Below are 16,359 nucleotides of genomic sequence, written 5' to 3'. Positions count from 1 at the left end.
TTCTTATCTACAATAGTAGTTGCTGAACAAGTTGCATTGCTCATAATAAGCATGAGGTGCTTTTACAAGCACATTCAGAAAGCAAATGGATGGCACCAGTTGAGTATGGATGGAACCAGTTGCCTAATATGAAACTGTGTATAAATATCTTTAATTGTAATTTGTTTCCTTTAAATTACTAGCAAACTCTTGTGGTTAAACCCTGTGCCTAGAGTGTCAGTCACCCCACGTCTATAGCTGAAACCCCTCACTACTGGGAAGGGGAAGTTTAAAAGGAGGAAGGTAGGCCTCTAAAGGAGGCAAGAGTTGCTCAGGGGGTCCAGGTCATAAGGGGAACCTTGACATAAACCTTGTGAGAGTTGGGTATATTATTTTAAAGGAATAGTCAAGTTTCACACACACACACACACACACAGCAGCAAAGTTAGAGAAAAACGGAGAACATAGGGCAGTTACTTCTACATGCTTAGAAACAAAATGTGGCCTGGGTAACTTAACTGGGAACTTTCTCAGCAGATATGTCATCCTCCCCCCTCATGCCATCATAATAAACAATAAACCCCACCTATTTATACTCCGCCCCCCATGACACACACACTCAGACACAGAGTCTTCTATTCAGAAAAAGTTAAAGGGATGAGATGCCTACATCCCTACTTTAACCCTCTTAAAAAGCTAACTTTGGGATTGTTCATCAAGGTAGTGCTGGGCTGAAACCCCAACTGCCCTTTAACCATGTCTTTGTTTCTCTGAGAAAGCAGTCATTTTTCCGCCTCTTTCGCACGGGTGTTGAGAATTTGGGAGAAACTTAGAAACTTCAGTGGCTGAGGGGTGATGGTACTGGCATATGCACTCTGTGTATTGTTGTTCATCTTCTTCTTGTTAAAAAAGATTTTTAACAACAAGAAGACCTAACCAAAATGCCTCACTCAGTTTTCAGGTACTCAGCAGACAGCAGAACTGGAAAACCCCAAGGAAGGAAGTCCTGGCTAAATCCTGTAGTGGGCCTTTCAGAAAGTTCAAGCAGTTGGAGACTGCAAGGAAAGAACAGGATAAAAATGATAAAATAAAGAACACACATGAATCCCTCAGTCACCTCCTTACAGTAAGATAAGCACTGAACCTCTGCACACTGATAAATTTCTCTGAAATTCTTACCCCTTCCCACAATTTTGGGGTGCAATTTCTTTTTGCCCCTCCCCCCAAATGAATGTTCAAAAATAAATAGATCCGAACATCCAGCACCACACTAGTTTATATACTATGGGGCCTGCTGTCCATGGATAATCCAGCAGATGGATTACACCATAAAACTCAGTCATGGTAGAAGTGAATTCAGCATTGTGCGGGATGTTATCACCCTATATTTTCTTGAACTGGAATGGATTGCCTAAGGTAACATTATGGGGAACAGCATCACAAAGAGCAGAAGAGCAAAAGTATCTTTGCTCAAGCCAGCAAGGTACCTGCTGTACAAGTTTGCAATGTCCACTCACCAAAAGGAAAGGCAGTGGGATGCATACATTCAAGGCTGGTGTAGAGGGTAGGTGTCAATGTGGCTGAGTGTCTGGCAAGGGGCCATACCCCTGCAGGGGCCCACTGACAAATGCACCCTGGAGTTCCTCCTCTGTGTCACCACTGCAACCTGCTTGTTCACCTGCCTCTCGCTCTGGCCCAGACAGCAGTGGTTCTAAGACGGAAGAACAGTAGGTTCCACTACCAACTTGCTCACTGGCTCTCTGCCTAACAAGCAAGCAAATTATGAGAAAGAGGATGAGTTGGGGACAATGGTGGTGAAAAGGCAGAGTCACTGAGAGAAGGGGCCCATTGACACTGCCTTCTCCAAGGGCCTTCAAAAACCTGGAGCCAGCACTGCATGACCAGAGCTATGAGCCTCTTGTGACCCTCATCCAACACCAAAATCCAACCAACCATGGAAGAAGGGCGGGGGGAAATAGGAACCAGTTGTAGATTAGGTGCATATTCCTGTCCAGAAGGGGATGGTTCTAAATGGCAGAAGTAGAAGTGATGAGGACTGAAGGGGTGCCCACTAGAACAGTATCCCTGAATCCAGTTCTTCCATGATACGACATCACCATATTATGTGTTTCTCTCTCTAAATATTGCTAAAGAAGGGGGGAACCAGATGTTGAGCTATTATTGTCTATGTCAGCTCTATGATCCAGATCTTTTTCTATACCAGGAATGGCAGGCATTGTAAGCTTGTTAAGACTCTTCCACAGGGCTGGGCAATGGCCAGGAATGCCGGGATTGTAGTCCAAAACGTCTGGAGAGCAGCAGGTTGGGGAAGGCTACTGTAGCTGCTATTTTTTTAAAAAAAAAAATGTTATAAGATGATGACTCAGTGGCACATATATTTGTAAAAGTTTCCACACAAATAAGTCAGGAGGAAGGAAGTGCTGAATTTGTCAGGAGGACGATTGTATACATACATGATGAAAATGCAAGAAGGCAAAGAAATAGTGGCGTATGGTAGCAACAATGATCAATCAAATGTTCTAGAAAGAAATAGCTGTAGATCAGGTGCGGTCAACCTATAACCCTCCAAATGGTTTGGCTTACAACTTCCATCATTCCTCAGCATTGACAATGCTGGCTAGGGATGATGGGAGTTCCTGTCCAACAGCATCTGGGGGGCCACAAGTTGGACACCGCTATCCTTCCGACTCTCTATCAAGTTAGCATGTGGTCCATCTCATCTTGAAATATTATATTTTTCTCTACAGACTTATAAAGTTCATATCAAGGAAGCCAACATACAAGAGAGATTCATATCCATGACCGGTTTCCAATGCTCTCTGTTGCTTGTTTTAAGCTGAAGCAAAGCAATCATGGAGGATATTATACCTGACTAGAAAGAATAAAAGCAAACATAATTGGCACATTGGAAAATGTGTGAACTACACACACATTCTAGTAACGGAGTCCACTCAGACTTTCATTAAGACCTTTTTTATGGATCATTTTATGATCTTTTCAGTTTAGAAACCTTTCAGTGTGCAAAGATCTTTGTGACTTTTTAGCTCATTTTGCGTTTCAACAGTAGTTGCAGCCAAGGTCATTCCCCTCACTTTTTTATACAGAAAGTGACCTACCCCAAACTTCCCAGTAAGCCTTTGTATGAGCTTGAATCTGAACTAAGCAAGCTATTGACAGATAGACATACCTGGGTCTGACATTTCAAATCTAATAATAGGGATGCCACCTATCTTAGGCAATACCTTGCAGGCACCCACTTTGATGCACAGTTTTAAATATGGACCCGGGTTCAACATTTCCATTTAGGTTTGTGGGATGTGCTAGGCAAGTCAGCATCTCCCTGACCCCATTCTGTCTGCAAAATGGGAATAAGTGTTGCCTGTTTTACAGAGCCATTGTGTTGACAAGTCAAACAGAAGTCACAAAGCACTTTTTGAAATGTGAATCAGCAATGCTAAATAGCTGTGCCTCCCCTTGGCAATATCTACTCAAAACTTGAGAGAGAGAGAAAGGAAATTGCACTCCAGTACCTAGCTGGCTTCACAGACCCTCACATGCTCCACTGAATGAGTTGTTAAGTGTTCATCATAAATCAGAAGTAATGCAAAGGGCTGTGAGGCAGTGCTGTGTGTACAGAGGTGCCATGAAACATCAGAGAAAAAATATTTTAGCTTTTACTTGGCTAATAATTTTATTTCCACTAATATTAGGAATACAATAAAATACCAAAAGTAAAAGTAACCAACCCTAAAAAGTCCCCCTCATCTTGAGATCAAATCATAATTATATTTTAATACAGAAAAGTACAGATCAGAACCATGGTCATAATATCTCAGTAAGTGTATACAGAAGAGTATTTACCAGGCCTAGGACAGACCATATTGGTGACATTAGTCTTTTCCTAGCAATGCAACAAAACCTTTCGTGACTGAAGAAACTTGGCCTCACTGAACTTGAAGCTAGTGTGTAAAAATATGCCTGACTATGTCAGTGCCCCACCAACAAAATTCTTACAAGCAAACGCCTTTATTTATGTCTGGTTATCTCTAGCATGAGTTGCAGTTAAGAGACATACTATCAGCACAATCCTATGCATGTCTACTCAGAAGTAAGTCCCACTGAGTTCAGTGGGGCTTACTCCCAGGTAAGTGGGTATAAGGATTGCAACTTTAAGTTTTTATGGATGGCAGTTTGAGCTTTTAGACCATCAACGTTAAGCAGGAATAACTCTGCATCTGTGAGAGCCTGAGCCCCTACGATCCCACCAACAGAAAAACAGTGTTGCATCCAGGGCTGGTGTCAAGAGTAGGCATGGAGAGAGAATGAGGAGCAACAGCAGCTGGAGACAATGGTGATGAGAAAGCAGACCCACTGAGCAAACGAGCCTGTTGAGAGTGACTTGCCCAAGGGCTCTCAAAAATCTGGAGCTGGCAGCAGCTGCAACATTTAGCTCTCACGCGGCAACCAGGATTTCATGCAAACCAAGCTGTTCTCATTTGCAGAGTACAAGGTACTTCTCAGGAGGGTAGATACTTCTGCCTGCCTTTGGTTCCTGTGACCAGCAGTGCCCCTTTCAGTCAGCATAATTCTCAGCACATCACACCTCCTTCACTACTACTCTCTTGAGTGCTGATTGGGGTTGCAGACAGATCACCATGTATATGGCAATGGCAGGCAGACTTGTGTGGGTGTGTGTGTGTGTGTGTGTGTATATATATATATACTGCTCCACTGAATTGGGGGCAGGGAGACAGTGACTCAGTGCCAGAGAGCATACACTTTGCAAACAAAACCTCCTTAGAATTTCCAGGTGAAAAAAAGGATCAGGTAGCCAGGTGACAGGAAAAGATCTCCTGGAGAGCCAGAATCAGCCATAACAAACAAGACTGGAGCCAGAATCAGCCATAACAAACAAGACTGGGTTCAATGGATAAACAGCCTGATGCAGTATAAAGCAGCTTCTTCTGTCCTAATTAATCAGTGACAGCTTTGTAATCAAAAGCTTGTTAACCAATTAATCTCACCAATCCAACTGATCAAACATTGTAGTCCTACTTAGGAGGAGACATGCTGCAAAATACCATCCAAAGCACAGCTCCGGGTTTGAAGGGGTGGTGGGAGTGGGGGGGGGAGCATACTTGTCACATGCCAAGAGAACTTAGGAATTCAACATGTCACACTTCAAAGTTAGTTTCCTTTGCATTAAGATAATTACCCTCAGATCAAATGAGCGACTTCCTAGGCTCTATTCGCTTTTTTTTCCAATTTACTTGAAATTGCCTATAAAAAGTTGATTGTAAGGCAAGGCAGAAGTTGTGTCCACATGCATTCTAACAGGTTGAGATGGAACCTGACAACGATGTGAAATAATTGTATCTCCCCACCACCATCTCACAAGCGCACACTCCCTTTTTGAAATTCCCACAAAGAACTCTAGAATGCAATTTCTCTTCAAGGAGGCTCTAAGACAACTTCATAAACTGTAATATTATAGCTGAATGGGTCAGTAGCTGGGGTTAAGTGCTCTGGCTATGGTTACATCTAAACACCAGGCAGCATTAAAGACGAAGGGAAGGGGCTGCAACAAAGCTAAAAATACTCCTCTCTCTCTCTCTCTCTCATATGCTACTATTGCCTAAAAACAATTCCACAGCAGTCAGGTATCTAAACATCCAAAAAAAGTGGAAAAGTGCAATAAGCAGCTTCTGAAATCTTGCAGAGAGGTGCTGCATATTAGAAGGGGGGGGGGATTTCAGAAGCCAGCTATGGCCCATCCTGATAAATGCAGATCCAAGTATTCCTACTGTGTAGTGCAGAGTCAAACCCCTTACCCCCCCCCCAAGCCATGCTCATATTTTGCTTTGCAATATGTTTTAAATGCATAGCTGCTTCCCAAAAACTCAGTATGAAGGGAGACTCTGTTGGGTGGGGAGAGGGAAGCAGAGGCTGCCCTCTGTTCCCCTGTCACATTCAAAGTTCACTTTTCATGGAGCAGAGCTGCTGTCCAAGGTACCTGAATATAACATCTCAGCTGCAAGTAGACCGAGATCCCAAATGCCTTGCAAGCATCTCTTTCTTTAAGCCAAGCAAAGGAGTGGATTTTACTATGAGAAAAGCACACAGGGGAGCTGGAGGATGGACAGCCAGACTCAGGAGAAGCCAAGGCAAGACTTTATAATTAGCTACTTGCTAAAGCTAATTAGCAAGTTTTAAAAGTTTCATTTATTTTTGCTAAAGTTTCATTTATTTTTTATGTCATAGCTGAACTCCCTGAAGACAAGGGCAAAGCTGGGGGGGGGGGAGGGAGAGAGAGAGAGAGAGAGAGATACAGCACGAATTTGCCAATTTAAAAAAAAATCACAGGCTTCTAGATGCATACAACGGTGAAGACTTCTGCACACAGGCTCTTGGCTAACAGACCACAAATACTTTATTAGAAAAAAAATAATAACGATGACGGTAATAGACAGTTCTCTCATTTGCTCCTTGAGTATCCACTTCCATTTCCCCATGCATAAACACAAAGCAACGGTGACAGATTTATTCAGCATTTCCCCCAACATCTAGTTAACTAAAGAACATGGCAACAGCCAGCTCCCTTCAAAACAGTGACCGAACGATGCACACACAACACGCCCAAGGTTTGGGAGAACTCTACCACAGAGTCCAAAAGGTCTCATTCGTCGCTGTTACGGGTGAGACCTTTGCCACTGGTGGCTGTGTCATCTCAGAACTGGCAGCAGGGACACTGGGGAAAAGGCATAGGAAATAAGGAACTGACAAGCACAGTAATGAAACGCACCTATCCCAGACGTGCAGTGCAATCCGATGCGTATTTGCATGGAAGTAACTCCCACAGCACTCGATCCGGCTTACTCCCAGGTAAGTGTGTGGGACGGGTGTGTATGTGCGCACAGGATTGCAGCTTTTGACGGCCATCGCCGGCATTCAATAGCGCTTGCTTCTAAGTGAACATGGCCAGGATTGCGCTGTCGGGCACTTGGCCAGGTGGCAAGGATCCAGCTGCCACAGCCAGCCAAAGCTGCGGGGAGCACCCTGCACCCCTCACCCCCCAAAAGATGCTCGTCCCTACACAACCTTCACGCCCAAGCGGCGCTGCTCTTCCCAACACCGTTCCCTAGCGCTCCACCGACTCCAGGTTCGTCCAAGATCCGATGCTCTCCGCTGCAGAATCAGCTCCCCTCTAGAAACCCTTTTTAAGATCGATAGGCCCCATAAAGCGGGGGGAGTAGAGGGAGGGGGGGAGAGCGCAGCGAAACACCGCGGGCAGAGTGATCCGCAGCTGCCTTCGCCTTAAAAGGGTGGGGAGAACAGGAAAGGATGGAGGAAACCTGGCGTGCGTTGCAGCAGCGCCTCTCTTCTCTGCCCCCCCTCAAGAAACCCGCCCACACAAACCAGAAAGGGGGATCCACCCTCCTTACTCTGGAGCGAGACAGGTCACCTGTGGACTCCGATCCACGCTTGCTTGGGACGAAAGAGGAGGGCCGGGGGGGCGGGGAAACTTGTGAGCCCCCCGGCCCCCCAAGACGCCCCCTCCCCACCGCCGCCTTCCCCGGGAGAGACCACGACCACGGCCAGAAGGAGAAGGAGAAGAAGACACGAGTTGATCCCGCTCACCTCGCAGCGCCCCGGCCGCGCCGCGCAGCCCCAACAGCAGCCCGAGCCAGCAGCAGCAGCAGCAGAAAGGCGAGATCCTCCCTCCGGCGCCCATGACGAGCGACCCCGAGGCCGGGAAGGCAGGGGGAGCTCCGCCCGACAACTCCGGGAGAGGGGCTCGAGGCGCTGCCTCGCGAGCGGCGAGGGCGGCTCTTCCCGCCCGGCTAGCCGGCTGCTTCCTTCGCTCGCCCGCCCGGCTCCAGAGTGCAGACTAAGACGAGCAGCCGCGCACCCGCAGCCCAAGGAGACGCCCCCTCCTCCTCCTCCTCCGCCGCCGCAGCCAATGAGGCGCGGGCGGGGCGGGGCCAGCGGCCCGAGGGGGCGGGGCCGGGCCGGGCCGGCGAGGACAGGCCGAGTGGGCGTCTCCAGCGCGGGGCGCCCCGGCGGCCGGCGCTCCGACACAGCCCCGCCTGGGCGGCGGCGCTTTCCCCGGCTGTTCTCGGGCCCTCCGCGGCCGGCGTGCAAGAAGCCGCCTGCCGGGGAGGAAGCCCCGTCGGACACGGACACGCGCGCGCGAACTTAGCTCGGAGCAAACACGCGTGGGCTTGCGCGGCTGCCGTCTTGGCCCCGCTTATTTATTATTTATGATATTTATTTGTATCTCGCCTTTTTCCCAGTACTGGGACTCATACTGGGCTTACCCGAGAGCAAGTGCCGTGTAACCCACTGCGGGGTGCATCCGAGTGGGCGTGCTAGGCTTGCGCAGTTTGGCGCTGGACCGGGGCCTGGCTAGTCATGAACTTTTCAACTTCGAAGGGGCAGTCATCACAACTTAGTTTAAACTGGTTTCAAACCTGTTTTTAGCTATTACGGCTACCAAATACAGGGATTCTGGGAATTGTAGCTCTAGGAGGAGGGGCCGCTTGGGCAGGGGACAGGGGTCCCTAGCAAAGAATTCTCAGTACCCTCATGAAACTGCAGGATCCCTTTAGATAAACTGGTTTGAAGCCAGTTTAAAGTTGTAATGTAGATTTCCCCTTTGTTTCTCTCCCACGTTCCTTTTATTTTTTAAAGCCCCCTCTTTCTTCTTTCGTTTTCTGTTCTGTCCCAGTTCTTTCCCTGTCTCTTCTCCCCCGCCCTATTTTCCTTTCATTCCACATTCTCTTTTCCTTCTTTTGACCTTCCCTTGTTTTCTTATACTTTCCCAGTGTTTGTGTAGCTTTTGTCTTACAGTGCAAGCCTTTGTGTATACGCAAAAGTAAGTCCCTTTGAATTCAGTGGGGGCTTACTCCCAGATAATTAGGTGTAAGAGGTGGGGGTCACTCTCTCCCAGCTGTGCCCTCCTGGGTACTCGGTTCAGCACCAACACCGACTTGAGGGTCGGGGAGGGGGGGTTGCCGTGGTCTATAGGAATTCAATCTCCCTCTCCAGGCTTCCTGCTCATTCAAGTGCAGATCTTGAGTGTTTGTACCTTGTGTTGGGTACCCGGGACAGATTAGGGATTCTGTTGGTGTACCGCCCACCCCGCTGCCCATCAGACTCCCTGCCTGAGCTGACGGAGGTGGTCTTGGACTTGGTGTTGAGGACCCCCAGGATGATGGTCCTGGGGGATCTCAACTTCCATGCTGAGGCCGCTGTATCCGGGGCGGCTCAGAACTTCATGGCCGCCATGACAACCATGGGGCTGTCCCAACATGTCATCGGCCCAACGCATATAAAAGGACACACGCTTGATCTGGTTTTCTCGACTGGGCAGGTGGATGGTGATCTGAAAGTGGAGGAATTAACATCTGTCCCTTTGTCATGGTCAGATCACTTCCTGCTGAGGTTAGACTTCTGGCGGCCTTCCCCCTCTGCAAGGGTTGGGGACCTATTAAAATGGTCCGCCCCCGGAGATTAATGGATTCCGATGGATTCCAGAGGGCTCTGGGGGATTTTCCTGCTGGTATGGCTGGTGCTCCTGTCGAAGCCGAGGTCGCTCTGTGGAATGCAGAGATGACTCGGGCGGTTGACACGATCGCGCCCAAGCGCCCTCTCCCTCTGAGCAGAGCCCAGCCAGCTCCTTGGTATACACCTGAGCTGAGGGCAATGAAGCAAGAGGGGAGACGGCTAGAATGCAGGTGGAGGAAAACTCGTGCTGAGTCTGATCGAACACAGGTAAGAGCCCACTATCGAGCCTACTCTGTGGCGGTGAGGGTGGCAAAGAGGCAGTTCTTTTCCACCAGCATTGCATCTTCTCAGTGTCGTCCAGCGGAGCTTTTTCAAGTGGTTCGTGGCCTGTTACATTCTGGGCCAGGGAGAGAGATGGTGGAACCCTCGGTAGCACGCTGTGACGAGTTTGCGCGGCACTTTGAGGATAAAGTCACTCAGATTCATCATGAATTGGACACCACCATTAATGCAGTTCCATTGGTAGAGGCGTTCAGAGCACCATCTGGTCCAGTTTTATTGGATGAGTTTCAGTTACTGAGGCCTGAGGATGTGGACAAGGTGCTTGGCCAAGTCCGATGGACCACTTGTGTGCTTGACCCTTGCCCTTCATTGCTTATTAAATCAAACAAGGAGGGGTTGTCCGGCTGGGTCCAGGAGGTTGTAAATTCCTCCTTGAGAGAGGGAGTGGTGCCTGCTGCTTTAAAACAGGCAGTAATTAGACCACTCCTGAAAAAGCCTAACCTGGACCCAGAGGATGTTAACAATTATAGGCCAGTGGCCAACATCCCCTTCCTGGGCAAGGTGCTTGAGCGGGTGGTTGTAGGACAGCTCCAGGCACTGTTGAATGAAACGGATGATCTAGATCCATTTCAATCGGGCTTCAGGCCTGGTTTTGGAACGGAAACTGCCTTGGTCGCCCTGTGGGATGACCTCTGCCGGGAGAGGGACAGGGGGAGTGCAACCCTGTTGATTCTCCTGGACCTCTCAGCGGCTTTCGATACCATTGACCATGGTATCCTTCTGGATAGGTTGCCTGGGTTGGGAGTTGGAGGCACTGCACTACAGTGGTTCCGCTCCTACTTGGATGGCCGATTCCAGAAGGTGGTGCTGGGGGATTATTGCTCTGTGCCATGGCAATTGTGCCATGGGGTTCCACAGGGCTCTATTTTATCCCCCATGCTGTTTAACATCTACATGAAACCGCTGGGGGAGGTTATCCGGAGGTGTGGGCTGAGGTGCCATCAATATGCGGATGACACCCAACTCTACCTCTCTTTCTCATCAAAACCAGGTGAGGCAGTGGCTGTTCTGAACCAGTGCCTGGGCACGGTAATGGACTGGATGAGGGGTAATAAACTGAAACTCAATCCAAACAAGATGGAGGTACTGTTAGTGGGTGGTTCGTCTGCCCGGCTAGGTGATATTCAACCTGTTCTGGAGGGGGTTGCACTCCCCCTAAAGGATCAGGTTCGTAGTTTGGGGGTGCTCTTGGATCCAGAACTGTCACTTGAGGCACAGGTGAACTCAGTGGCACGGAGCACTTTTTATCAGCTTAGGCTGGTATAGCAACTACGCCCTTATCTGGACAGAGATAGCCTAGCTACAGTTATCCATGCTCTGATAACTTCTCGTCTGGATTACTGCAATGCGTTATACGTGGGGCTGCCTTTGAAAATGGTCCGGAAACTTCAGCTCGTCCAAAATAGGGCAGCAAGATTGTTAACAGGGACTGGCCTGCGAGCTCATATTGCGCCAGTACTTTTCCAGCTGCACTGGCTGCCAGTCCATTTCCGGGCCCGATTCAAAGTGCTGGTGTTAACATTCAAAGCCCTTAACGGCTTGGGGCCAGGTTACCTGAAGGATTGCCTCCTCCCGTATGTGCCTGCCCGGACCTTAAGATCATCATCAGCGGCCCTTCTCCGTGAGCCCCTGCCAAAGGAAGTGAGGCGGGTGGCTACTAGGAGGAGGGCTTTTTCTGTTGTGGCACCCCGGCTCTGGAATGAGCTCCCTAGTGAGGTTCGCCTGGCGCCTACATTGTACTCCTTTTGGCGCCAGGTGAAGACCTTTTTATTTTCCCAGGCATTTTAGCTTTCTAAATTTTTAGCTTTGCTGTTTTAAATCTGTATTTTAAACTCCTGTACTGCTGCTAGGTTTTATTGTGGTTGTATTGTTATTTTGTGGTTTTAATGTTCTATATATTTTAAATTGTCTTATTGTGTGTTGTTTGGTTTTAATTTTTGTGAACTGCCCAGAGAGCTTCGGCTATTGGGCGGTATAGAAATGAAATGAAATAAATAAAAATAAATTATGTTTTATTTATGCCTACCATTCCTCCAAGGACCTCACAGCAATGTATCTAGATCCTTCCCCCTTTCATCCTCACAACTATCCTGTAAGGTAGGTTAGGATGAGAGAGAGACTGGTCCAATATCACCCAGTGAACTTACTGGCTGAATGGAGCTTGGCCTGCTTGTTTCCTCAGTTCTAATCCACTACTTCAGTAACTACATCACATTTGCAAGTGTATTTAGGAATGCAGCCTTATTTTGCCTTCTTTCTTAGTCTTAGAATGTGAACCACTGAAGCTGTATTGACCCACAGAGCCCAGTACTATCCGTTCCAGCTGGGTGGCCAGGTGCAAAAGAGGACAAGGCTCCTGCACCTTCCAGACTTGCGTGGAAGAGGGACATTCAGCAGATGTAGTTTGCCGTGCAGCCGACACCTGCTGGAATCCCCTCTTCTTTCTACACAGCTACTAAAGGTGCAGGAGCGCTGTGTCCTCTTTTGCATCTGGCTACCCTAATTCTGACTTCTCAGCACCCCAAGGTGTCAGGCACAAGAGAATTCCAGCTCTGCTCCCCAAAAAATATCTGAATGGATTGAACTTCAGCATGCAAGGAGCATGCGTGCTATAAGTGGGCTGTGGTCCCCCTTTCTTTCCCTCACTCTTCTACCTTTTCTCTTTTTTCTACTTCTGTTTCTTCCCTTTCATCCTTTTCTCATTCCATCTAGTGCAGGGGGGTGAGCAACTTGTGGCCCTCCAGATGTCTTGGCCTACAGCTCCCATCAGCCCTGGCCAGCATACTCAGTGGTGAAGGATCATGGGAGGCCCTCCAGACATTTTGGCCTACAAGTTGCCCACCCATGATCTAATGCCTTTTCTACAGTCTCCTCTACTCACCTAGGGATGTACGAAAGTCACTTACCTTTTTGCAGATGTGACTCATGGGGGGGGAGGCGCTCCATCCCTCCCCCCTGAATCCTTGATGGGGGGGGAGGTAATCCGGTCCTCTCCCCCTGGAATCCTGCCCGGCCGGCTCCGCTCTATGGAGGCTCCATGAAGCAGCTGGCCAGGGCTGTCCGCAGCCGGAGTACCGGCTGCGGACGCAAATGGCCTGCCGTGATAGCTACGTAAATACTTATGTAGCCTATCACGGCAGGCTGGCTGGATGCAAATGGCGGCTGCGGCAGCCGGTCGAAAGACCAGCTGCTGCCAGAGCCGCCGCCACCGGAACATCTGCCCCAGGTAAGCTTCGTCCCAGGAGGGAATCCGCAGGGGGGTGGGAGGCCATTCCGCCACGGGTTTCAGGGGGCTGAATGCCAGTGCATTCGGCCTCTCTGAAATCCATGGCAGAATTCTCCACCATCCCTATACTCACACCCTCTCCTTCCATATTGCATTTCTACTCTAAAATCAACAGTAGTGTAATATTTTCTATTAGAACTATTAGTCCTGTGCTGAAATCTATCTGTGTTCCCAAAAGTTGTATTGCCCCATGAAAGAGACTTCTGTTTTTCTGCCTCATTCTCAGGGTGCTTTAGAATTTCTTCTTGTGGTTTTTTTGAGCTTACCTTATGTGCTTCTTATGTGACCAGGTATTATACATATCTCCACCACTCTGCAGCCTCCATGGCTTCCCCACGCTTCAGGCTGTGAAGAAGCCCCATCCCCATGGGAGGAGTTACCTCGTGACTTCTTCCCATGGGCTTTAATTGATGTGTGGGAAGCCAGGGAGGCTGCAGACCACTGGAGAGACTCTACAAGGAAAGGCAGTGATCAGGTTTGCATCCCCATGGAGGGAGCCCTACACATCTACATCCAATATGCATGTAAGTTTCTCTTCAGACAGACTCCAGTCATGTGCCAGTCAGGGGTGTGGCCAGCATTCAGATGGCATCTAGAGGGCAGGCTAGAAGGCACATTCTCAGAAGCTGTTTCATAGTGAACATGTTAAGAGGGCTAGAATAACAAAGCAGTTGTCAGCAGCTGGAGCACATATTCCCTGGATCAGATGTTTGTGAGGAACTGAGAAGGAAAGGTGAGTGGTTTCACTAGGGTACTAAGCCAGTACCCATGCCTGAGCCTCCAACCAGTGTGAGAGACAGTTGAGGGGGAGAATGCAGTGACTGAGAAGACTCGTCCATTCCCCCATTGGGGTTGTAGGGATGTATGAAACTCACCTTTTTGTGGAATTTTTTGGTGGGGGGGAGGTGCGTTGTCCTTCCCCCCAGAATCCTCGACCAGGGGGAAGGCGATCCAGTCCTCCCCCCTGGAATCCTGTCCAGCTGGCTCCACTCCACAGCGGCTCCGTAGAGCAGCCGGCCAGGGCCATCCGCAGCCGGATTTCTGGCCACGGACGGGCTGCTGTGGACGTAAATGGCAGCCGCCGTGGCAGCCGCCATTTGCGTCCAGCCAGGCTGCTGTGATAGGCTACGTAAGTATTTACGTAGCCTATCACAGCAACCAAAAAAAACAAAAACAACGTACGCAAATGGCAGCAGCTACGGCGGTTGCCATTTGCGTTCCCTATTTTTCCCTGTTTTAGCCTACATAAATATTTACATAGGCTATTACGGCAAAAAAAAGGGGAACGCAAATAGCTTAGTGGGCGCTATTTGCGTTCCTTTTTTTCGCCGTAATAGCTTACGTAAATATCTACATAGGCTAAAACAGCGGGGGGGGGGGGGGAAGGAACACAAATAGTGCCCACTACGTTATTTGCGTTCCCCTTTTTTGTCACCGTAATAGCCTATGTAAATATTTACGTAGGCTAAAATGGCGAAAAATAGGGAACGCAAATGGCGGCCGCTGTAGCTGCTGCCATTTGCATACACCATTGTTTTGTTGGGTTTTTTTTGCTTGGCTTGCCATGATAGGCTACATAAATACTTGCATAGCCTATCACAGCAAAGACCAGGATGCAAATGGTGGCCACAGCAGCCAGTCAAAAGACCAGCCACCTCCACAGCCGCCGCCATCAGGAACATCTGCCCCAGGTAAGCTTCATCCCAGGGGGAATCCGCGGGGGGGCAGGCCGTTCTGCCATGGATTTTGGGGGGCCAAATGCCAGTGCTTTCGGCCTCACTGAAATCCATGGCAGAATTCTCCGCCGTCCCTATGAGGTTGTAAGGATACATTAGAACATGGGAGCATATGAAGCAGCCATAGACTGAGTCAGATCCTTGGTAGTCTAGCCCAGTAGTATTGCCAACACTGACCCGCAACAGCCCTCCAGGTAGGATTTTTCCCCAGCTCTACCTGGAAATGGAGATGCCAGAGATCAAATCTGGGGCTGTCTGCATGCAAAACATATTCCTTGCCACTGAGCTATAGCCCCTCCTGATTCACTGTGTGTACAGTGGCCATTTTTTTGCCACATGCATCTGGGCTGTGATCCTGCAAGGCCAAAGTGCTCATGAGTGTTTTGGTCAGTAGTGGCAGTGGTTGGAGTGGAGTGCCTGCCACCTTTGCCAATAGAGAGCTTACCTGCATGCCGGGATCAGTGGTCCCCCTGTGTGTGGGAGACACTGTTTCCCATTGGGTGGGTGGGTGGATGGACAGGAAGAGTATTAGAGCAATACAATCCGAACAAGGCACAGTATTCATATATGGCAAAGGGGGTGCTGGGGCGGGGGCAACACAGACAGTTGCAGTAATTGTACATTACAAGATGTGTTCCCTCTTCCCTTGCTTAACTGGGTGGGGTGCCCTCTCCTGGCACCCATGTTATTGGAATGGAGTTGATGCTGTTTGGTTGTGTCTGGAGCCCTAAAGAGAGGTATCCCTTTCTTAGAGTTCTGGGTAAAGAAGTGTTTGCAATATCCTCAAGTTCCCATCTGTGTTCCAAAGCCAGGCTTTTCTGTGCAAAGTGGCTTTCTTCATGGTTTTCCATCACAAGAGTCCTCCCAAGAGAGTTCTAATTGGGCATGGCATGAGACCAAAGCAATATAACCCCTTTTCAGTTATGGTCTTCATGTGTGGGATTTCTCTACTTGTGGTGATGTGCTGGGATTGGGTACTGTACTGATCTGGGGCCCTGATACTTTTAGGGTGCAATCCTATACAGGTTTAGACAGAAAAAAGTCCTACAACTCCTACAAGCTGTAGGACTTTTTCTGTCTAAACCTGCATAGGATTGCAGCCTTAGATTGCCAAGATGAAACAAAGCCAGTTGTGCCAAAGGATGACAGTTTATTGATAGGAAGTAGATGCAAATTATAGATGCAAAGAAAGCTCACACCTCCCCTCAGTTGGCAAAGCAGGCACCCTTGTCACAAGCTGTTATGTCTGTCTGAGTCTCCAAGATAGACAGAGGTCATTCCTAGGACTGGCAAAGGTTCTCCAAGCTGGCACTTGCATGCTTCTTGTCCCTTGAAGCAAGACCCAATTAGTCTGCTCTTAGCACAAGCTTATATAGGTTTATCTCTCTAAGCTTATATAGGGTTTTCTCTCTTAAGAGCTGACAAGCTATGCTCTCCCCCCCACCACGCCACCTCTCAGAAGAGGCCAGCACAAACACACACGCATTC

General features: G+C 48.9%; 1 protein-coding gene across 1 annotated transcript in view; it reads right to left on the bottom strand.

Moving 5' to 3' along the window:
* The window catches only part of UNC5D (unc-5 netrin receptor D), a 721,393-nt gene that overhangs the window by 651,797 nt on the left and 53,237 nt on the right, over nt 1-16,359 (bottom strand). Inside the window, exon 2 of the mRNA XM_084807245.1 lies at nt 7,639-7,888. Within this exon, the coding sequence (XP_084663371.1) occupies nt 7,639-7,888 (250 nt within the window). The remainder of the gene's footprint in view (nt 1-7,638; nt 7,889-16,359) is intronic.

Source organism: Heloderma suspectum, chromosome 6, assembly GCF_057233095.1.
Source record: "Heloderma suspectum isolate Gila_16-S chromosome 6, 16-S_ref, whole genome shotgun sequence".
In the NCBI taxonomy this organism is placed as follows: Eukaryota; Metazoa; Chordata; class Lepidosauria; order Squamata; family Helodermatidae; genus Heloderma; species Heloderma suspectum.
Note: the sequence above shows the minus strand (reverse complement) of the source record. Positions and strands in the feature narration are given on the sequence as shown.